The 23,255-nt window shown below is 45.0% G+C and overlaps 1 protein-coding gene and 1 non-coding gene across 2 annotated transcripts in view; both read right to left on the reverse strand.

The window, feature by feature from the left end:
* Positions 1-6,342: 6,342 nt before the first annotated feature.
* Positions 6,343-23,255, reverse strand: part of HSPA9 (heat shock protein family A (Hsp70) member 9) — a 31,962-nt gene continuing 15,049 nt past the window's right edge. Inside the window, exons 10-17 of the mRNA XM_073356002.1 lie at positions 22,041-22,250; positions 18,726-18,953; positions 17,336-17,440; positions 16,109-16,226; positions 11,821-11,915; positions 9,676-9,768; positions 7,888-8,028; positions 6,343-7,054 (exon numbers count right to left, since the gene is read on the reverse strand). Coding sequence (XP_073212103.1) covers positions 6,992-7,054; positions 7,888-8,028; positions 9,676-9,768; positions 11,821-11,915; positions 16,109-16,226; positions 17,336-17,440; positions 18,726-18,953; positions 22,041-22,250 — 1,053 coding nt within the window. The 3' untranslated portion in view covers positions 6,343-6,991. The remainder of the gene's footprint in view (positions 7,055-7,887; positions 8,029-9,675; positions 9,769-11,820; positions 11,916-16,108; positions 16,227-17,335; positions 17,441-18,725; positions 18,954-22,040; positions 22,251-23,255) is intronic.
* Positions 17,809-17,879, reverse strand: LOC140916685 (small nucleolar RNA SNORD63). Its single transcript, XR_012160599.1, has one exon. It is a non-coding gene; the product is annotated as a small nucleolar RNA SNORD63 (small nucleolar RNA).

The following is a 23,255-nucleotide window of genomic DNA, read 5'->3' on the forward strand; positions in this document are numbered from 1 at the left end:
AAAAGCTTATGCCCAAATAAATCTGTTAGTCTTTAAGGTGCCACCGGACTCCTTGTTGTTTTTAACAGATTCATATGTCTCTTTGTGCTTCAACTGTCTTTCAGGGGACATGTGTCCATGCTGATGATGGGCTCGGCTCAATAACGATCCAAACCAGTGCGGACCAATGCATGTTCATTTTCATTGTCTGAGTCAGGTGCCACTAGCAGAAGGTAGATTTTCTTTTTTGGTGGTTTGGGTTCTGTAGTTTCCACATGAACGTGTGCTCTTTTTAGACTTCTGCAATTATGTTCCACACCTCGTCCCTCTCAGATTTTGGATGGCACTTCAGATTCTTAAACCTTGGGTTGAGTGCTGTAGCTATCTTTAAAAATCTCACATTGTTACCTTTGCATTTTGCCAGATCTGCAGTGAAAGTGTTCTTAAAATGAACAACATGTGCTATGTCATCATCCAAGACTGCTATAACATGAAATATACGTCAGAATGCGGGTAAAACAGAGCAGAGGACATACAATTCTCCCGCAGGGAGTTCAGTCACAAATTTAATTAATGCATTATTTTTTTAATGAGCGTCATCAGCATGGAAGCATGTCCTCTGGAACGGTCGTCAAAGCATGAAGGGGCATATGAATGTTTTGCATATCTGGCACGTAAATATCTTGCAATGTCGACTACAAAAGTGCCATGCAAATGCCTGTTCTCACTGTCTGATGACATTGTAAATAAGAAGAGGGCAGAATTATCTCCTGTAAATGTAAACAAACTTGTTTGTCTTAGCGACTCGCTGAAGAAGAAGTAGGACTGAGTGGACTTGTAGGTGGTGAAGTTTTACATTGTTTTGTTTTTGAGTGCAGTTATGTAACAAAAAAAAATCTACATTTTTAAGTTGCACTTTCACACCAAAGAGATTGCACTACAATACTTGTATGAGAGGAATTGAAAAATATTATTTCTTTTATAACTTTTACAGTGAAAATATTTGTAATAAAAAATAATATACACTTTGATTTCAGTTATAACACAGAATACAATACATATGAAAACGTAGAAAAACATCCAAAATGTTTAATAAATTTCAATTGGTTTTCTATTGTTTAACAGTGTGATTAAAACTGCGATTAATCGTGATTCATTTTTTTTAGTTAATGGCATGAGTTAACTGTGATTAATCGACAGCCCTAGTGGGGATAGATAGATAACTGGACACCTTCAATTTTCTCTGGTAGTTCAGTCACATCCCTCCATTTTAGATTAGTACTTCAAGGAATGGTTCTACTCTGAAGAGTCACTGTGCAAAAATATCATCATGGGTTTCCATGTTCATCTTTCCATCACTCCAGACCAGATCTGCTCAGCTCAGTTTACAATATAAAGGTAGATAGTTTGTTTCTAACTACTAGCCATAAAAAACTCACCCTGGGATCTGAGAGTCAAGCTGGGCTTTTTCTTAATTTATGCATCACAACCATAAGTAAGACCACTGCAATCAGAGCCAAATTAACAACTCGCTGATGATGCAAGAGCAGGATTACAATCCATCTCATTTTCTGAGAGTTATGTTGGGACACAGCCCTCAGTAGGGTGACCAGATGTCTCGATTTTATAGGGACAGTCCTGATTTTGGGGGCTTTTTCTTATATAGGCACCTATTACCACCCACCCCCGTCCCAATTTTTTACACTTGCTATCTGGTCACCCTAGTCCTCAGGAAAAAGAGCTATTGAATTAAGAAAGCATCCTTTCACACCAGGTCATATTTCAGCGTAGAAATGCACTTTACAAAAGGACACAGCCATGTAACATGGTGTGCTTGCACCTCTGGAGAAAGTGGAGAAAGAGTCCCATTCCTCTCAGCTATAGCTATAAAATATTGCTACAGAACATTACAAAACTGCATTTCAGCCAAGGATAGTTACAGCAGTTGTGCACACATGAATCAGCCTTGAAGGGGTCAACATGCTTGCACTGACCAAGGCAAATGAAACAATTGCTAGAAATGAGCCCAAGACACAGAGATTTAGCTCCAGATTTTGAAGCTCACAAACTACAAGCACTTTTGGAGCTGAGGTTTGGCTCACCCCTTTAGCCAGAGAAGGGCCAGCTGCAGAACTGGCTCAGATTGGGATTCTGAGTCTTCCAGTGGCTGAGGGTTATGTGGATCTGGGGTATTGGCTCACGCCTGTCTCTAATGTTTAATGAACAAAGTTGATCGGTATCCAGAGCATCTTACTGAATGAAACTCTTCCTTTCAGTGCAAACCTATAGATGCTTGGTAGCTTTTTCTGCATTTTCCCTCCTTTGGTTTAAACGGCACATTCCTCAAGTTTATATGATCTGAAAACGTAGGAATTGCCAGACTCCATCAGCCCCCTGGTCAGTCTGGTGCAGTGTCCTGTCTACACCTGCGCCTATTCTCCATAGGAAGGTGCAAGAACCTCACAGAAGGCAGATGAGGGCTAATCTGCCCCTCACAGTAGGTCTCTTTCTAAAATCTAATCATTAGAGATTGGTTTAAGCCTGGAAGCAAGTGTTTTAATAGCACTATCTATTACTTAAAACAACCTGATTTTCCAAGGTCCCCCCACAGAGCCGTCAGCTGCTAGTGACGTGTTCAATTGAACTTCATGTTTTGAGTCCCTAGACTTTACATCATATGCATCACCCAGCCCTAAGCTCTGGGTGAGGGATTCTTTCATGCACCCAAATGAACGCACATGGCACAGACGTTGGCCAGTAAAACCCCCAGCCCCCACTGCAGCTGTGCAAAAGGTGCTGAATTATTATGCAGGGATTAGCACATATTATTCAAAAACCTTAGCATTGCACAGGACACAGGCTTCCCAAGATGAATATCAGTTTATATTCAGAATGACCAAACTCAATGAATCTAAAATACGCCCTCTCTACTGACAGGTGTCTTCAGAGGAGCATGTTGCTAAAGCAGGTACTCTCTGGGACAGGAACCACTCCTTTTATGAGCGATAATAGCCATTTGTCTAGCGGCAATGCTGCATCTCTTGCCAGCTCAGCAGTTTTTTGCAGCAGGGAGCTGTTCTCACCATGAAAGAAAAATCCCCTGATTCCACCCCTTTTTGACTCTTTTAATAATTTAGTTTTCCAAAGAAAAGGCAGAGCTAGTGATAAGCATTAAAAACAGCATCTTTCCATGCAACAGACATAAGCAGCTGGGAGCTCGAGCAGTAAAAGAAAAGATTCATTCAATAAGTAAAGGTCAGCTATGACCAATAATTAAAAGCCCTGGAGGCTATTTAGGAGCAGAGTCTTCTTCAGACAATGCTTTTGTCCTGATGGTCCTACAACTGCAGACTAGATCCAAAAGCAAGAGATTGGCATTTAGGATTCCAGGCTTCTGTTCCTGGCTCTGGCACTGAGACAGTGTTTAATACTGTGCATGCTGCTTGCCTGTGGGCTAAGGCAGGAAGTAGCCAAAACCATCACAGGTTCTATTTAACCATTTTTAGGAACCACCCAAAACACCCCTGAGCCAAGGAAAGTCTCTCCCTGCTCTTTTCCAGACAATCAGCAACTTTTGTTGGAGAATCCCTTTTGATGATGCCAACAGATTGTGAAGAAACCAACTAGATGGTCACATTGGTGTGCAACCTAGGTTTGTAAAGGAGACTGTTCTCATCAGGAGATACAGTACTAAGCAGTGCCTGCCATAAACAGATATTGCATACAGGACCATGGTCTAGTTCCATATTGTGGAAAGGTTAAGCATACAGCTGGATGTGCCAAATGCATGCACACCTGCATGTCTAAATTGCATATGCAATTACACCAAGTGCCACTCCAAAGTAGGTAATTTTGTGCACGTTTCCACAGCCAGACATTTGCCCATGGAGCTGTGTGCTTAGCTTCTGAGGAAGTCCAACCCTTTCTTACCAACAGTCCTTTTCACACCAGATAATTACTGATTCTAGAACGAAACCTGGAAAAATTGCAGCACAATAGCCCTCAGTCAAGGCAGATTGTGTCAAAAAGCTTATAGCCTCTGGGTTTATAAAATCTGAATCTCACCCATGATGCGAGTTGAGGTCTCAGTTTAGTTCTTAAGCATAGAAGTGTCCACATTACTGAAATTTCTATTGCTGTTAGGACCTTGGGTGTTGCCAAGGTCTGAATGGGCCATGGAGACCAAACCTCCCCATCCCTGTGGGCTGCTATGCCAAGGTAGAGCTAAAACTTGCAAGTTACAGTCCCTGTGACAGCTGTGAACAGAAAGGCCCTTAGTCTCCAGTAGATGGATTACCTTCATCCAAGGACAGAAACAGATACCCACTGAAGCCACCAGAAAATCAGACACAAGGAATATCACAGCAGCAACTTTCACTACCACAAAATTAATTCAGATCGAAGACCAGCCAGCTTGCAAGAAAGACACCCCTTTTGCATCACTATAAGCTACGTTCCTCCTCACATCAATCACTTCCCTGCCCCATGACAATCCTGAGTCTGCTCTGGAAACTCCTGGCTCAAAGCTGTGATCCCAACTACAGTGCCTCTCTCTCTTCCTGCAGTGATGCATGTCTGGCCTCTCTCCCCACTGACTATGTGTCTTCCAGGGCTCTGAGCTTTCATTTTTCTAAGTTCAAAGTCATTTAATCCTTTGATGCCCATCTTTTTCCCATCTAGGTCTCTCTGTCCTCTGTGGAATTTGCATCCCCTTTAATACCACTAGAGCCCTGTTTAGCCCAACACCCCACCTCTTTTGGATCACTGATGAAGCTGTTCAACACCAGATCAACCTCCAATTATGGGGGCACCACTGTATACCTTGATACAACATCATGTTAGCCTCTGTACCGGCTTTCTGCCAAGAGCTCCTAGTCAAGCCCTTTATTTTCCAAGAAGACTTTTGAAACAGCCCAGCAAGCGCTTTACTCAAATCCATTTCCTTCTCACTAATTAGAATGGGCCTTTAATGTGTCCCAGCCCAAGGTGTTCAGCTCACACATAGGTATCATCATTGAACTATTTCAGGCAAGAGGTAGAACCTGTAGATAAGATTTATTGGGTGGGGCTATTTATGACTTCCTTTCCACACAGATGACCCACTGCATTTTACAAAGCCCCTCTTTGAATAGATTTAACAAAGTAGGCATGATCTCAATTCCTCTCAAGAGGAATCTTCTAAAATCTGTATAGGATTTTACGTGAGCTCACTTGGAGATGAAAGTAAGCGGCTGACCTGACTGCTCACATTGACTAACCCAATAGTGCCAAAGCTCCCTGCTGGAAACTGGCAACACGCAGGGGTGGGAGGTAGGAGCAGCAGCTCTGAAGTGGAGTAGCCGAGTGAGCAGGCTTTGCTGTTAGTAGAGGGAAAACGATCTTGGTTTGTGGGGCAGAAGGGAGGCCAGCAGCAAGGGATGGAGAACACTTTAATCCAAAATCTATAGCTGAGAGAGCGAGAAGTCTAAGGAGTGAGCACAGGGAAATTTTTGGGGGGAAGACCATCAGGATGAGATGCTTGTTGGGGTCAGTATCGACAGATGTTGGAGGAGGCAGGGAATGGGAGGGTTTTGCAATTGGGATGAGAGTAGGGATTAGATTTACCATGAAAGTGAAATCACTGCTGGGCACGTGGGAAGGAAGAAGTTTGGGAATGGACAGGTTGGGATGGGTAATCCGTACTTTGGGGGAGTTAAAGTATTAATTTGCAGATTGTTAGTCAGGAGCCAGTTGATACATTGTCTTGCCTGTTCATAGAAACTGGACTTTTGACCAAGTTTCAGTAAAGGCTTCTCCATCGCCTCACTTTGCACTAGGTATGAAGTGTCCTCCATTGTTTGTACAATTCCAAGAACTCCTTGTCTGGGCTAAGTGCAGGAGACATTTATATGAACAACCAGTCACATTCACTTAAGTTTGTTGTGTAAGTGTAGTAATGAGGGTATAAACCCTCATTCTTCATAGCAATAGCCAACTGACGGCCTGGAAGAAACTTCTATGAGTGCAAAAAGCCCCATGATGCATAATTTCTTCTGGAGCCAGTGATGCCTGCCTCCAAGCAGGATATTGAATAGATAAAGCACTGGTCTGAGCCAGCAGGACAATTCCTACGTTCCAAGAAGAGCATGCAAGCACTAAGTAAGAGAAAAGCAGGAAGAACTTTTCTGAATGTAACCAGGACTAAAGCATCAATGAAGCTAGTTTCAAAAACACGTATGGTGTTCAGGTTTCCAGTTTGCTCACATTCTTTGTGCCAGCAGGGGGTCTACCAACAAATGCCACTTCACCCGGATGCAACTAGCCAAAAACCTCAAGAGAAATTAGACGCTTTTCCATTTTTATTTTAAAAAAATCCAGAACAGATCCAGTAAGAACAATTTTATTATCAGGGAAGTTGTTTTACTATACGCAGAGAACAGACATGGTATGGAGCAGAAAGCTTAGACAAGCAACGCATGTAACTTCAATGTGGCCTTATTTAAAAGGAATTAAGTTACAGCCAAATTAAAGTAACCCATTCTCCTTCAGTACAAGGATACTAAGCTAGCTGCAGATTTAACGTTCTCTAGCAACGTAGCTGGCCCTGCCACTGCTGAACCCAGGACCTGTTACAAATCAGTTCACAAGCACTTGGCTCCACGAAGAGGATACATAAGGACTCCCATCCCCACCCCAGAATTTGTGACATGGTTTCAAACCTTTAAACAAATTAAGTATACCACTTCGTCAAATGTTAGGAGTAAATGATGAGTGAATCCCCCAACCGCTCAGTTGAAAATACCACAGGGCTCAATATTTAGAACTTTGTCTAGCATGAATTAACTTTCATGAAATGATGATTCATCTAGTGGACACATCACTAAATTTATACATTAAAGAAATTATATATAGAATACTGCAAAAACACAGTAAGACTGAATTCTGCCCATTCCTGCTCAGGAAGGTCCCTTCGCTCCCAAGCTTCAGAATTTTCACCCTCTTCCTGCTGCAGTCTGTGCGCAAGAGTGACATTCTACTGTTTCTCTTCCTTCTGGTCCCCAGAACTTCCACCAGAAGCCTCTCTCTCTGATGCCATCTGTGAAAGACACTATCTGTTAGTTACAGAACGCTACTCCCACAGAGATATCCCGATAGCTTGGAAGCAGCTGCCCAGATTTCTTCTAGACTGATCACAATATTCTTCTCACATTGAAAGACAAAGTCTAAAGACCAGATTATTGAAGGTATTTAGGCACCAAGTGGGAATTTCAAAAGCGACTAATACCCACTGAAACCAAAGGGAGTTAGGCACCTCAGTGCTTCTGAAATCTCATTAGGGCCTAAATACTGTTAACAATCTGGCCCTAGCTGACCATTTTAGACAGAGCAGCCAGGAAGCCCATGATGAGTCTCTAGCATCCAATGACTATGCACAGAAGTTTAAATAATGTTTGCCATCATTTTAGTGGTTTTTAATAACTGCATTTGAACATCTGGACATAGTATCCTTTCTACGCTCACTGAAAGATCTACATTCATACTTCTGCTAGGAGGTTTGCCTGATGCCCATTTATCTTGATGTATAAAAAGAGTTTCAAGTATTGCTTGTCACCAATCAAGAGCTTTGTAATGACTGTTTCGACAAGGTAGTTTTACATTAAAAAGTTATACGTAATCGGTGGCACAGATCAGCAGCACAAACAAAATGCTACATAATATTGAAGGTCAGACTTCAGAACTTCTGTGATTGGCTGGACAGCTCATGACGTTGTGCCAGAGGAGATGTCATTAGTGCAACAGCTGCCATTTAGGGGAGTTGACCTGTGGCTTCGAGCTACCCAGGCACGGACAATCCTCTAAGGCTTCATTTGGATCAGCTCCCTCTCCCTGTACAAGCACCAGTGTGATCCACAAGCCCTGCACACCCACCTTTTTGTATGCCATTTCAAAGAGTTTAAGGGACGCCTGTTGCAGGCTGGACGCAGCCTGTCTGATGTTTTCTCCTGTTTCAGCATCTTTACGAGCCAGCAGCTCTCTCATTTTAGCAATCTCCTCCCTCAGTTTGTTGCACTGTAAACAAGTTACAAACAATAGTTACATTGCACTTAGTTCATTAAAACTGAGCCCTTCCCTTCACTTCCACAACCCCCTCCCAGCTCTTGCCAAAAGAAGTGGATTTAAGTCTCAAATTAAAAGTCTGCAGTGCCTAGTAGCTTGTCCAGTTCCCGGCGGGCATGTATCCACATCACTGAACACACTACAGCTGCACTAACTGGTCACCTTGTTTGCAGTCTCAGCAGAGAAGCCAAGGATTGAAGAAGCCCCAGAGACAGAACTGCCCCCTTTGGCTGAAAGCTTGCCTCATTGATACCTCGAGTGACCTACTGCCACCACAGAATCAAGGGGAGCAGAAAAAGCTGCTCTTCATCTACCCATCTTTAAAACTCCACCAGAAAGAGCCACAAAGCAGAGTGTTCAATGCACAAAGCCCCTAAGAGTTTCCTCCCTTTGTTGTGTGTGTGAGGAGTGGGGATGCAAACAAAAGCAATATAGTCCCATCCCATCCCTACTGCCATCTGTCAAACCTTCCACACAATCTGGCACTTCTCTGTCAGACTGGGAGTGCGCTCAAGAGGGCAGGATTGGCGATGTGAGGTTACTGTGGGACAGCTGCACTGACAGAGCTGTGAGGGCGTGGGACACTCACTCAGCCATGTCTAGAGGTAGAATGTGGGCAGCCACTGTCAGTCCTTTACTTTTAGGCCCACAGGTTGGAAGGAATACTATGTTCTTGAAGCCTTGTATAACAGATTTCCCTGCTCCAAGCAGGCCACGCTCCTTACAGTGCCCATTATCACTGCCCCTCCAGTCTCCCACAAAGCTGATGATGGGGTTAAACATGTTTCCCACGCAACTTCCCTTCAGAGGCTAAGTATGTAGTCTCTTGCCTTCCCAGCCCCTGCTAGGCTAGAAAACAAGTTCTACGCTCTCACTGGGCTACACGAGCACCTGGCGTTTCCACACCCATGTTTTAAAGAGAAGCCCAGCAGTGATCTGGGTAGAGCCACTGAATCTTTATCCAAGGGTACTTGCCAAGAATCTCCAGCCTCAGCCCCTCCTAAAACCCCAAATTACTCTTTGTGTTTGAAGTGGATGCTTTAATACTTTTGCAGCTTGTGAACTCAGTTTTAAACATAGCTTTTGAAATGAAGAATAATGCAGCGATGAAGCAGTCACTGAACAGTATTAAAACCCCTCTGACACTAAGCATCTGACTCACTACAGGTAAAGGAAGGAAACTAAGTTTAAAACCATTTAAGCTGCTCCCAAGTTCCTGGGTTCTGTATTTGCAAGTTCACCCACTGCTCTGAGACTCTCAGGACAGAATGGAAGCCTTCACTTAATGCTGATTAACTTACAGACAAAGAAAACTTGTTTCGTACATTCAGTGTCTGAAGAAAAAATTCCCTCTGAAATCAGACAATCACCTCCACTGTACGAGTGGGACAAAAAGCAGCCAAGGACTGTGCCTACCTTCCACTGTTAAGAATCCTTCATGTATTCTGAAAGTCAACTTCTCTAGCAAGTTTCAGCCACATGCTATTTTAAACAGTTAAGAATCCTTGAGAGGTTACATGCTAACCCATTCTTTACCTGAGAGGGCAGATACTGTAGGGAACTCTGGCCCCTTTAACAAAGGCATCAGAAAATACCCACCTCATCTGCTGGCAGCTGATCCTTAAACTCCTCCATCTTGGATTCTGTATCATGGATGATCCCTTCTGCCATGTTGACAGCTTCGACACGTTCCTGGGCAAATTGACAAGTGGGTTATTTTTGCACACCAGGTTTTCTGGTCAAGAAATGCAATACCTACTAGCTTTCCTGGTTACAAAGATAACCAGCATGGGACCTGCTGCAGTGCTGCTTTACTACAGGTAGATGAACCATGTGGTCCATTGCTCAAGTGCGTTAATCCACGTGGCGGCATGAACTACTGCACTGCTGGCAGTCTCAGACAGAGCAAGGCTGGATGTTCCACCCGTTTAGGAAAACGCCCCACAAGAATAATGCTGCAAGGTGCAATGGAGTTGTTAGCAAAAACAAAAAACAAAAAAACCCACCTCCTTTATTTTCTATTGGTCCTCGTCAGTGGTTCAAAGTTCACAGCACCTAATCTGAAACCACCACCACCCAAAGCACCTGAGCTGGTACACCCTGCAGAGGCCAAGAGTTAAAAATGGGAACTGGAGAGTGAACTGCCCTCATCCAGGAGTGGGTCACTCCAGAGCACGGTTTAAGCATGTTAGCAGGCAGCACAAGAAAGCTTGTACTGCTGTCTGTGGTGCACCCAATCTGTGGAGGGGTGTGTCTCCAGCATTTCATAGCTGTCATCTGGGCACCTGAAACCACCAACACTAGTTCAGTGGGTTAGGAACATAAACAGTGACAAGACAAGGAGATGGGGTGGGAATGTTCAGAGCACTCTACACAAGCCCTATGTATCCACAAAGTCTACCCGACAGACAATACATGAAAACAAGTTATGCAAGGAGCTGGCACCTCTCAATAGTGTATTTTGCACATGTAACTCCCAAATGCCAAGGGATCAAGAATCTTAGGGTTTCAACAGAGGTCTGAAGCAGAGAAGAAAAAGCTACAACTCCTCCTAAGGAAATTCAGCTCCTTTCACAGAAAGCTACTCGAATATTCTATCCTTTGGTCTATGCCAGAACCTCACCCTTCTGAGGATCAGAGATTTAAAAGTGTTGCCAAAACAAGATCACTAGTTCTGTAGAGACGAGAACAGTGTAAAGCATCTACAGTGTGAATTTCCGCAGTCTGTAAGCATATGCTAGTGCCATATCCTACAGTATCAGCTGCTTAAATCAATGTTCTATATTTAGTAGAGCAATTCATTATAGTTTACCCTCATTAAATCAATTAGTCCTAACCATTAACCTTATAAATATTATAGATTGATCACTTGAGTGCAGAAAGCATCACTCCTTTTTGACTAAGGAGATGTGGACTGTGACCAGATATTCCTTGAGGGAATGGTGATCTCATGTGCACGGAAGGCATAAATACCAAGACTCAGATGAGATCTGGCACTCAAGATGCTGGAGACCAGGCTTTTAACACGTGCACTGCAACTGCCCATTGAAGGGTGTGCGTGTCATGGGGGTTCGGACCAACATTTTGGTTTTGTAAAATTTAGAAAAAAAACACACACAACAAAACTTATTTCAATGAGTTCAGTGAAAACAGCTCCCTGCTGTGTTTGCAACTAAAGATGCAGCATTGCATTGCTCCAGGAGAAACTGGAAGTGAAAGTGATAGGGCTAGCTTCACTATCCAAGACGAATTAAATGTAAACATTCAACAGCATCCGTGTTGAAAAGTAGATTCAACCAGATTTTAAAATTTCAGTTCACATATTAGTAACAGGTAGGGGAATTTGTCTATTTATAGCACAACCATGTCCCTTTAATTCTTTAGAAAAGAATTTTAAAATACTTGGTTTGTAAATATAAGGTCAGCTATTGAACAGAGGCCAATAAGCTGGGTATTTATATGCCTATATTTTCTTGCAGTTAAAGCCAACTGCATGTAGAAATTTGGTAATAGGGGGACAAGTGGTAATCTAGGCATCTAAAAATCCATTTGCAAAGGCAATTGCACTCCTTGCACATGCAAACATAGGCACGAGTACAATGATTACAATCTCTTAATCTGGCCTTTATATGTCAAGCCAGAAGTCCTCGGAGTAGAGTGCAGTTTCATAATATGGAATGGAGATTTTTGACTGGCTGGTAAACTACCCATTACAAGAGACCACAACGACCACCACCAAGTTACCTTTCTTCGCCTATCTTCCTCTGCATATTTCTCTGCATTCTTCACCATGTTCTCAATGTCATCTTTGCTGAGGCCACCAGAAGACTGGATCACGACTGCGTTAGAAAATAAAGTACAGTATTAAAAAATGCTGCTTTGTATTTTAATCTCTTCTCCTACAGTGAAGAGAGCTCCTACATTAATGCTCCAGACACACCAGCTAAGTTATGTTGCTAGGGATCGTTTCCTTGTACTAATGAGCTGCTAGCACAAGGCATGTATTTGAGCCAGTGCAATAGTGACTCCTTAGAGCAGTGGATTTTCAAACTTTTTTTCTGGTGACCCAGTTGAAGAAAATTATTGATGCCCGTGACCCAATGGGGAGTGGGGATGAGCGGTTTGGGGTATGGAGGGGGCTCTGGGCTGTGGCAGGGGGTTGGGGTGCAGGAGGGGGTCGGGGCTCTGGGTGAAGGAGGGGGCTCTGAGTTTGGGGGGCTCCGGGCTGTGGCAGGGGATGAGGCTCTGGGCTGGGGTGTAGGCTCTGGGGTGGGGCCAGGGATGAGGGGTTTAGGGTGCAGGAAAGGGCTCTGGATTTGGGGCGGCTCAGGGCTGGGGCAAGGGATGTGGGCACGGGTTTACCTTGGGAGGCTCCTGGTCAGCGGCACAGCCGGGTGCTGTCCTGGCACTGTGGACCACTGTGCCCCCGGAAGTGGTCAGCAGCAGGTCTGGCTCCTAGGTGAAGCCGTGCAACCAGCTCTCACCTACAGGCACTACCCGTCCCCACAGCTTCCATTGGCCGGGAACTGGCCAATGGGACTTTGGAGCCGGTGCTCAAGGCGGGGGCAGCACATGGAGCCCCGTGGCCCCCCTGCCACAGAGCCGGACATGCTGCTGGCCGCCTCCAGGGCGCAGTGCAGTTGGAACAGCCTGCCTTAGCCGGGCAGCATGGCTGACGGGACTTTTAACAGCCTGGTCAGCAGTACTGACCAGAGCTGCCGCGACCCGGTGCCTTACATTCCAAGACCCAGTACTGGGTCATGACCCATGGTTTGAAAAGCATTGCCTTGAGAATGCTTAGTATAAACATAAACTAAGAGATCTGATGAGAGAAAAGTGCAGATCCCCAATGACTTTCCTTCCTAGAGCCGCATTTACCATTTCTCTGCTCTCATGAGAGCATTCAGCTCTTGGGCTCAGAGAGCAATCCTTGTGCACCTTGAAAGCAACAGAATGCTGAATGGCTGCAGTTTCTCACAAGGTTGCTAGTAGTCTGCATTATTCTAGTTAGTGTGCCTATCTAGGGAGACCTACTAGAAAGTACAAGGACAGAACAGCACTTGGAGAGGTTTGGTATAATGGACAAGACAATAGCCTGGCAACTCAGATAAAGATTCTGTTCCCAGCTGTGCTAGATACCCTCTTTGTAACCATCTGCAAGCCACTTCACACTGTTCTTCAGTTACTCCATGTGGAAAGTGAGCCTGTGTATATGGCCCTCAGGCCAAGGGGGCATTCTGGCTCGGAATGCAGGAGGAGTCTTTATCAGGCCATGGAGTTTCCTTTCACTTTTGGAGAGCAGCCCAGAGCAATTCAGAAGCAGGCTACAAGCCTGTTTCCAGCCACACTCTCCCTCTATTTCCTTCAGTGACAGAACTGTAGCTAGCTTTCAAATAAAGGCAACTTAATTTTTTCCTACTGCTGCCCTGTGAAAGCTGCCTTGTTTGAGCAACATTACAAACTACATTTCAAGTGGGGTGGCGTAATGCAATTTCATCGGAAAGCAAGGGACAGATGTCATTGGACATTTTACAACACTTCAGGAAGGGAACCAATTTTAGGTCTTCACCTCAGTAAGCACTTAAAATTTTTCACAGAGTATTCTAGGTGACAGTGAGCCTAAACCCTAAAAGCCTAACAATACTAGTCTATTTCAAATGAGTCAGAGATTTACAATGGGATCATGGTTGCAACCTTTGTTATATGCTACAGGTAGCTAAAGGCTGGTATAAGAACCCTGGTCCTCCATATCCTGTTGGGCACCTGCAACCAGCTAATACAAGGCGACAAACAGTGCATGCTCCTGCTCCAAATGAATTTGGTGTCAATGAGGTGGTTTTTTGTTGTCAATAGCAGCAGGACTGAGCCCAAAAATATTCACCAAGATGATTAAAGCAAGTTTCTAATTATGTTTTCTTCAGCTATAACCCGCAAATTCCTCAAGGAATTCCATACCTCTGGAATGGAGAGGCAATACGCCATTTTTGAATGAAGCAGAACACACTGGAAGTCAACAAATCATCATAGGGAAGTAAGTGCCAAATAATGACAATTTTTCTTCAAGCTTTGTAGAAATCCAGCAATCCAGGCTAAAGAAGTTCTCCAAGCCAAAGTTATAGAGGTCTAAACCAGTGCTTGATGGTTACAACAGTAATTGTGGAGGCAATATTGCTTCTAATATTTGATTGTGTTATTAAATAAACACAGTGACCGCTTCAGCTCTCCAAACTCCCTGCAGTTTAAAGATGTTGTTTCTAGGCTACCAGAATCAGCTGGTTATCAGGGGAATATGCCTTAAGCACCTGGGTTTTAAAATTCTTGTGGCAGAGTGGTTAGTACATTCTTAGTACTGTGCTTGTTTGATCAGATGCACTCTTCATGCTATGGGTGCTTGCCATTGGCCAGGTGTCTTGCTAATTAACCTCCTCCCCCTAACACAGCTTGGCACACTGATGCTGTCCCATGACTAGACAATAAGCTGCTAGGACTATTAACATATGACACTAGTTTCACAGATGGACAGTGTGCCAAGGTGCATAGCACAGCAGACCAGTGGAAACAAGCTCCTACCTGGTCCAGGGTTCCCAGTCACTTACCTCCCTGCTCAGCCCCTTCCTTTCTCCCCAACCAAAAAAAAACAAGAAACAGAAGTCTTTGCCCCAAGTGCCTCTGTGGGTGGGTAGCTTCTTGGAGGTGCAAGGGAGCATGACCTACAGCTGCTCATCTGTCACTGTCAGGGGACTTCTCTTCTGCCTACATCACTGCATTTCACGAAGTGAAAGAGTCAGGCTGCTTTCAATGCAATTTCATCTGCTGAAGAGAAGACTTAAAAGCTAGCCTATTTCCCACCAGTGAAAAGTCTCAACATGGACTGCTCGTGTACAGGGCTCATTTTAAATGGAAGTTGGGCAGCTTTAAGGTAGTAGATGAGGGTCACAACAGCCACTAAAGCCCTTTGGCGGTCCATGCCGAAATAAATGTTAATGAGCCAGGTTATTGAAGGGTGCAGTTTTTTACTGAAGTCACTGCCACTGACTCATACCACTCCACTCCTGCATCACCACAGGCTCCGACTGTGCCCCACACCACCCACTTCATTACCACCTCCCACTAGTTGGCTGTTTGAGAGCTGAGAGACAAGAGCACCAGGGGCAGGGCACACACTCTGCCAGTAGGGAGAATGCAACCAGAGCTGGGTGGCCTGGGACAGAGCTGGAGACCAGAGCTGATGGGGAGCCTGGCACATGGGTGAAGTCTGTGCCCATGGGGGAGGCAGAGACTGGGGGGAGATCCAGTCCAGGTCCCAATGCCCCTCACAGCCGCAAGGAAGGGGCTCTGCCATTACACTCCCAGCTCTAGATATGCCTCCCCATTGGAATGAGTTCATCCCAACTCAGGGCCTGGCCACAATTAGATTGGCTGTGGGAGGTGGGAGCCAATGTTAAGGAAGCAACCAGAGACTGGTGGTGAAGGGTAGAGCCTGGCCCCTGCTTCCGTGATGGAGAGATGATTGGGCCATTAGGTGGCCATTAGGTGTGGGCTCCTGCTCCCAGTCCTGGGCTCCGTTTGCCCTGTATCCCATGATTCCCCTCACTTTAAGCACAGTGCCTGGTGCTCAGATCAGGGTGCCAGCTGGGTGCACCGCAGCTCACTTGTGGCTACATCTCTGCTGCCTACTGGCAGGCCAAATAAAATGATCTGGTGGGTTGGATGTGGCCACCAGCAGCCCATCCCTGGTGCTCAAGGTTTAACACACTGGAGCGGATACCATACCTCCTGGATAACTGGTAACAAATATAAATTGTCCTACTTCTCCCTTCCCCGTATTTGCCTACTTATCACCCTTACCTGCTGCGCTATGTATGACTCTGATTGTAAGCTTTTGGGGAGCAGGGATCCCATCTATTTGAGACATCTAGCACACTATTGGGGGTCATACACTCAGAGGTTCATACCGAGTAGCCAAGCATAATTCCATAAATTTCCTTCCCTTCACTATAAGGGAATGCACAACAATGATAGCTGCACTTACTTTGCTGTTCGCGTCCTGTCCCTTTATCCTTTGCTGAAACGTGAACAATGCCATTAGCATCAATGTCGAACGTGACCTCAATCTGGGGCACTCCCCGTGGAGCTGGAGGAATTCCAACCTGGAAACCAGAAGTGCTTAGCCATTAGTTCCCCAACAGATGTGGGCTTGGTATCGAAGCCTTCAGTGTTGTGCATATTATCTTGGTGAACTGCCAATTCAACTAAAACAACCTCAAAGCAGATCCCAGGATATGCTTGTCAGAAGTCGTGACAATTTAGTGGTATCTGATAGACTTAATGGGACAGACCTAATTTAATGCAGCTGCAGACTTCTACCCGGAAGCTGCCATAAATGTCATAAGAAGAGCAAATGCTGTTTTACACTTAATGCCAGTAAGTCACTTTCCCCGTCCCATGCACGGTAACAAGTTCAATTTTCTTTAGTTAATTACTTGGGTCTATTCTGGGGAGAGCCAGGCCCTGCTTGAGGCTACCATGTTTAAATGGTGAGAGATTCACCATGCTTCAGGAGATACAAACCCTTGCCTTACCGGAAGGCTCCTTCCGGCAATTGGATTTAATATTAGAGATGTCAAGCAAGAAGAAACCTCTTAAGAACCTGTATTAGCTTCAGGCGGTCCTGATACAGTACAGCCCTATTCAACATGACCACTCTTGAAATTAAATCAGAAGCATCCATACGGATCAGGAGGACAAATACCTGTACAGGCTGATTATGTATGAAGAGAGTGAACTACTCAGCCACACTGAACTGCAGCAGCTATGTCCTATACACAATCACCCCTTGAAGCACGGTAACTGCTGTCTAACACAATCTAGGCTGCTCCAAAGGGACTTGAAGGGAGTGGGTGATGGGCCAGCTACCGGCTGCCTCAGGGACAACTGTGAAGCAACATGGGATCTAAGTACTGAGTTATATTTGGCAACAGGATCTAACATCCTAGTTCCATGGGTACCAAAAAAATCAATGCCTCTAAGAGCGTATGGCTACTGAAGGCAGGCGGTCAGTAAGGCCTACTGATTTACGAGCCTGGATCACTTTGTGCTTTACATTTGTGGGGCAGGTAAAAATCAAATGGCTTCTGTTAAAGTCCCCACTTTCAAGAGAAGCAGGGAGGGAAGGGGGGAGGTTCCAAACAAAATGGGAGGCTTGGAACTTACTGCATAAAGGTAGTTTAAAGGTTATGAACATTTTGTGCAAACATACCAAAGTGAACTGGCCAAGAAGCTTGTTGTCAGAAGCCATCTCTCTCTCACCCTGGCATACTTTAATCTCCACTTGAGTTTGCCCATCAGCTGCTGTAGAAAACACCTGTAGAAGGGTGAGAGAAACAGAATATTTGACAGCTTACAACCCCTGAATTGAACTACTTACTATACAAGGACTAAAGGACAGGGAACAGCATGAAAACTTGGAAGTTAGGCTGGAGGGATAAAGAAATACTTTAAATGTGTATTTTCCCTCCATGCCTCACAAGCTTTTTAATACAGTAAAGATTCTAAGGCAAAAAGATAACGATTAGCAGGCGAGATTTCAACAAAGGCAGTCAAAGTGTTTGTCTGGGAGTCAGAGAGAAACAAGAAAATGAGCACTGGAGCCCAATCTTTTCAGTATCCCTGCAAGATGGGGAGAGCATTCTCTATGAGTCCAGACCAGCAAGGGCAGTTTTGGCCATGCATTGTGCTCAGTTATATTAAGTCTCTGCACTAGTTCTCTTCAGAATGATGTGCTGACAGTAACATCATAGCACAGACACATGGCCTGGTTCTGTCCCAAGACAAAAAGCTCAAGAGATTTCTCACCTCATGCTTCTAAAGAGGGGGGAGGGAAGTTGAGTTTATTGGGTTGAAAGCTACCTCCACCCCGACAAAGAAGAGTTACTCACTAATTGGCCTCATTTTGTGTTGGATTTCAGCCTCTCCTTCCACTTGAATTCTGTCTAGGTTTTTGGGTGTGGAAAGGAGAAGAGACTCATCTGGGATTCCCTGCTCTCTTCCCCAATAGCTGCATATTGCAGTGACCGTCATTAGCTAGCTGAAGAAGCCTTCAGCCTCAGATGGTTGTCAGAGAGCAACACAAGGCATATCCTCTCTCTCTGGGGCAGAGGGCTGCCTTAACAGGGCTCCCAGCCCTTGCTGTAGTGAGAACTCATCTTAGCCCTGAGCCCAGAAATGCTACCACTATTAAGCCAGCTGGACCTTCACGGTGTGTTCAATTCCAAACGCCCTTTACCTATTCCCCATATTGGGTGTCCCACCTTCTCCCTCCCCAACCGTAGGATCATGCCCATGCTGCTACCTCTGCACATAGTGCTCCTCCAGTCATGCTACCACAGGCAGCAGAGTGAAACTGTTAAGCTGTTCAGTTTCGTCGGCTGGGCTATGAGGAAAGCACTGAGTGGCATGACTTTGACCCTCCTGGGAAACATGGATAGGGAGAAAAAGCACACTGGTCACAGTGTCCCCATGGGACTTAAATACAGGGAAGGGGCAGAAATAGAACATGGGGCACCCAATGCCTGCTATTGTGCTGTCCCTAAGACAACAGCCCAGGAACTCCATTAGAAGCAGACAGTTGCCACGATGTTTAACCTCACCTGGCTCTTCTTGGTTGGAATTGTCGTGTTCCTGTTGATAAGCTTAGTGAAGACACCTCCCAGCGTCTCAATTCCCAAGGACAAAGGAGTCACATCCAGCAGCAGCACATCGGTGACATCACCAGCTAACACGCCACCTTGAATAGCGGCACCAATAGCAACAGCTTCATCGGGATTAACTGCTTTGCTAGGAGAACGGCCAAACAGATCCTGCACAGTCTGCTGCACCTGAATGAGTACAGAACACAGCCGACATGTAGGGAACTCCTGTTATCACAGCCTTGCTGCCACAGCCCACCCCATGGCATAATAAAAAATGTATATGAGGAAGGAACCCCTCATTATCTGCCCTCCAACCAGCTGACACTTTTGCCGTTCCCTTCCCCCTACCCCTACTACTTCTGCCATCCAGTGACGTATGAGACTAAGCTTCAGGCCCATGACTGGCTCCTACTCCCCGCATCCCTCAATTTGCTCCTCCTAGCACCCAGCTGAGTGGATTCAGGTGCACCCATATTTGCCCTACACCTACATCACCTAGGAGGCCAAAAGACAGATAGCCCCCTCCCCTGGAATACTGTTTCCAACCCAGATAGCCAGCAGTGAGTGACCCAAGGAGGGGAATGGAGAACACTAGCCCCCTGCGAGTTCAATACTCCCACCTACACTGACCCCTAGCTCACCACACAGCAATAACGCAGCAACATTCTGCTCGAGCAGAACAGGGATCACTTATCCCAGCTGGGCACAAGTCAGCATATTCCAGGCTTATTCTCCCCAGTGCCGGGACCAGCTCCGGGGACTGAAATGCAATAGCAAGCACAGAACCATGGGGCAGGCTAGAAAATCCACAGAAAGGAGAGGACACACCTAATCTTGTTTAGTGTATTAAAGAATAAATGAAGCCATATGAAGGGCAACAATGTCTCCAGCCCCTACTTAATGTGGTGTTTCAGAAGATACTTTGCGCTCCACCTTTTCAGAACAATATGCTGATGAATTTATCAGATCCATGGCTGAAGTATCAGGACAGAAACTCAGCTGGGTGTTTGAAACACCCTACACGGCTCTCAATTCCACTCCAAGGGGCCCACCTTCACCACTGAGATTTTAGCTGATGCTCACAGCTCCTCTGCATCCCAAGCTGCGTTTGTGGAGCAGCCATTTTCTGGACAAGCGAGCACTGAGCTCCTGGGGAGCTGTGAGCACTACTCCAGCTCATCTGCCCATGAACACTCCCTTGATACAGTGAAACACACAGGAAGACCATATAATTAACTGGAAATCTTCCCCCTAGAGGGCATGTTTTACAGTACAAGGGGAAGTATTACTTCTGATCACAGACCTGACGTTTCCTGGAGCACTGGCTGTGTGAGAGCAGTTTCAAGTAATGTCAAATTCCACCCCAGCAGTGGTGTGAATGGGATGGTGTGAACCACCCAGCAGTGGTGTGAACTGGGCAAGATGCAGTACAAGAGGGAGAAAGCTACATTACTGTGTGCAATACACAGGTGCAGATTTCGGTATGGCTGTGCTCAACTCAGCCTGCAGTTAAAGCTTTGAGTGAGAGTAGTCAGGGAAGCGTTATGTAACCTTGCAAGGCCACATGGTGCTAGAAAGGTATAAATAGGATACTGACATTTAAGTAGTGTCTTCCACTCCCAAAGGATTCTCAGTATTTCAGGAAGGGCTTCCCCCACCATGGAAATAAAGTCACAGTGTATAACACTACATAAGAGACTCAGACAGAAGGCTAGGAAAATATTATGCCCAGTTTAAACTGCAGGGACCTTAGTAAGGGAGGATGCAATCACTGGACTTTGGCCAGGACAGTAGCTTTTAGTGACTTCTATCCTGCAAACCTTACAGTCATTGAAACCTCAGAGTATGTCTACACAGCATTTGAGCACCTGCAGGAGCAGCCTCCCAGCCCTCATCAACAGACTTGGGTTAGTGGGGCTCCTGCTAGTGCTCTGAAAGCAGCTGTGTAGCCAGCGCTTTGAAGTAATCACTCCCAGGCAGACTCTTCCCACCAGCGTACTCTGAATCCTGGATGGCTGTCAGTCACAGTAAGATGGTGATAACATCTGAAGAGTACCACAGCACCTACAGAGTAAAGCAGTCTTTACTGTTCTCCACAGACTGGGAGTGAATAACTGAGGGTACATCTACACAACAAACAAACCCATGGCAGCGAGTCTCAGAGCAAAGGTAAACTGACTTGGGCTGGTGCTGCAAGGCTAAAAATCGCAGTATAGACATTTGGCCTTGGGTTGGAGCCTGGTCTCTGAGATCTCCCCGCCACCCACTGGATTTCGGGGCCTGGGCTCCACACTGCGTCTCTACACTGCTATTTTTAGCCCTGCAGCACAAGCCCATGTCAGTTGATCCGGGCTCTGAGACTCACTGCCATGGGTCTTTTTTTTTTTGGCTGTGTAGATGCACCCTAAGAGACCTCCAGTAGCAGCACAGTCCACATTCTTGAGGACACCCTTGCACAAGCATGTTCCCCACTGACTTCATGGGAACTGAACAGTTCTTTTTGGAGCTTGGAATCTGAGAACACTAAATCAACACCAGGTGGGTCCTAAATGTTCAAGACTTTGCATGTCAGCAAAGCAAGTCTAAGTCACCTGCTGGTGCTTATCACCACAGTATACAAGAGTCAAGTATATCTAGGTAGCCAGTGCTAAGAGCATAAGGCCAGTGAAACATGTCATCGCTTATGCCAGGGAGCAAACACATACCCAATTATGCATTAACAGCAGGTGACAGAATGACTTCGCTGACAGCCAGAACAGTGAACCTACAAGATCCCTAGATGGCAAAGCTAAGTTGACAAGAGGGGGTGAATTCCACAGAAGTCACAAGTCTGGCAGCAGCATACTGACCACACAGCTGTTCTCGCAGGCTAGAGAGAAAGCCTTAAATTCTTAAATCTCAACAGCACTGCTTGTGTTCAGTCCACATCAGGCAGCAGGAGCCAGGAACAGAAATTTGTAACTCCTGCCAACTCTCACTGGTCTTGGGAAGGTTAACTCCATCAGCAGTATCTTCCAGACAGACCCATGGATCAAACACCAACCAAAGGAGGGAGTAGAAATTCTAGTCACATGACTGGCATGCCTGATCATGTCCCCCCTACCCACTCATCCTGCTGACTATATAGACAGCCCTTCACCTACAGCATCGCCAAAGTTTCTGGAATTAGGACTTAGGTCCCCTTTAAAATGCTTTTGTGCAACACAAATAAAAGTGACTCAATCCTTGGACAAAGGTGTTAAGTGGTGTGTGTCACACAGGAACATGCCATACCTTAGGCATTCTGCTCATGCCACCAACCAGAATGACTTCACCAATGTCGCTCTTGCTGACTTCAGCATCCTGCATGGCTTTTTGGCAAGGTGCTACTGTCCTCCTGATCAGATCTGCTACAATCCCCTCAAACTGGGAACGACTCAGCTTCATGTTCAAGTGCTTTGGTCCAGAAGCATCCATAGTAAGGTAGGGCAAGTTAATGTCCGTCTGCAAAACAAGAATTCACTGGTTATTAGAAGCAGGGAATCAAGACAAGCAACTATATGTGGCTTTCAGTGTTGTCACAGTTCAACAGATAACTGATCACTTACAGATGAAGCCAACAGGTTTCTGTAAGAATACCTTTAGGACTCTTTTGAAAAACATACTGAGTTTTTACACATATTTTAAGATTTCTGTATATCTTTACCCCATCCCCTATTGCCTCAGTTTAAGGAGGCTGGTCACCTTTTATATTAAGGTTCCAGTTACAAATGGCTTATAAAGGATAAATTATTAATATTATAAGCAGGTTACAGACATGATCTGCTTATGTTAGATGTTTATAACCATGGCTATAAGCAATCCATTGACCCATTAGACTTTAAAAATCTAACGATTGACATTTTAATAAATGGTTAATCAGTTAAATTATAAACTACATCTAAACAGAAACTTAACATTAAGTGCAACCACAGAATCTCTATGGTTAAGACAAATCTCATGTATTCTACCCAGTTTCTTCAGTGGTGGAACTTTACTGTACATTTACCTTTTTAAATTTTATAAAGCTGAGTCAGGCCCTGTTCACAGTAACTTTGCAGAGCTGTGAATTGTTTGCTGTAACCAACATGTGTAAACACACAGGAATGGGAGTCTAGAAACAAAAACCCACTAGCACCTTATTACATGCAAAGTTTTTTATCAAGAGCTTCACATTTCACATCACAGAGGTTAAAAAAAAATCGAAGTAGAAGAAAGTGACAAAACCCTGCAAGATAGAGCACATGCATATTTTCTGTTAAGAGAGTATAGAAAAATTCACCAGATACCCCTCATTTCTAATGTGGTTTTTTTTTTTAATACAAGACAGCCTACTCCGCTGGGGTTAAACATTCAGCAACAACAAACTGTTTCCTCACAAACCAAACAATCTCTATTTTATAACATTTATGCTTGAGAACAAAGCCAATTGAACATTTTAAAACAATGATTTCCATTTAAAGTTAAGCA

Source organism: Lepidochelys kempii, chromosome 8, assembly GCF_965140265.1.
Source record: "Lepidochelys kempii isolate rLepKem1 chromosome 8, rLepKem1.hap2, whole genome shotgun sequence".
NCBI classification, from domain to species: Eukaryota; Metazoa; Chordata; order Testudines; family Cheloniidae; genus Lepidochelys; species Lepidochelys kempii.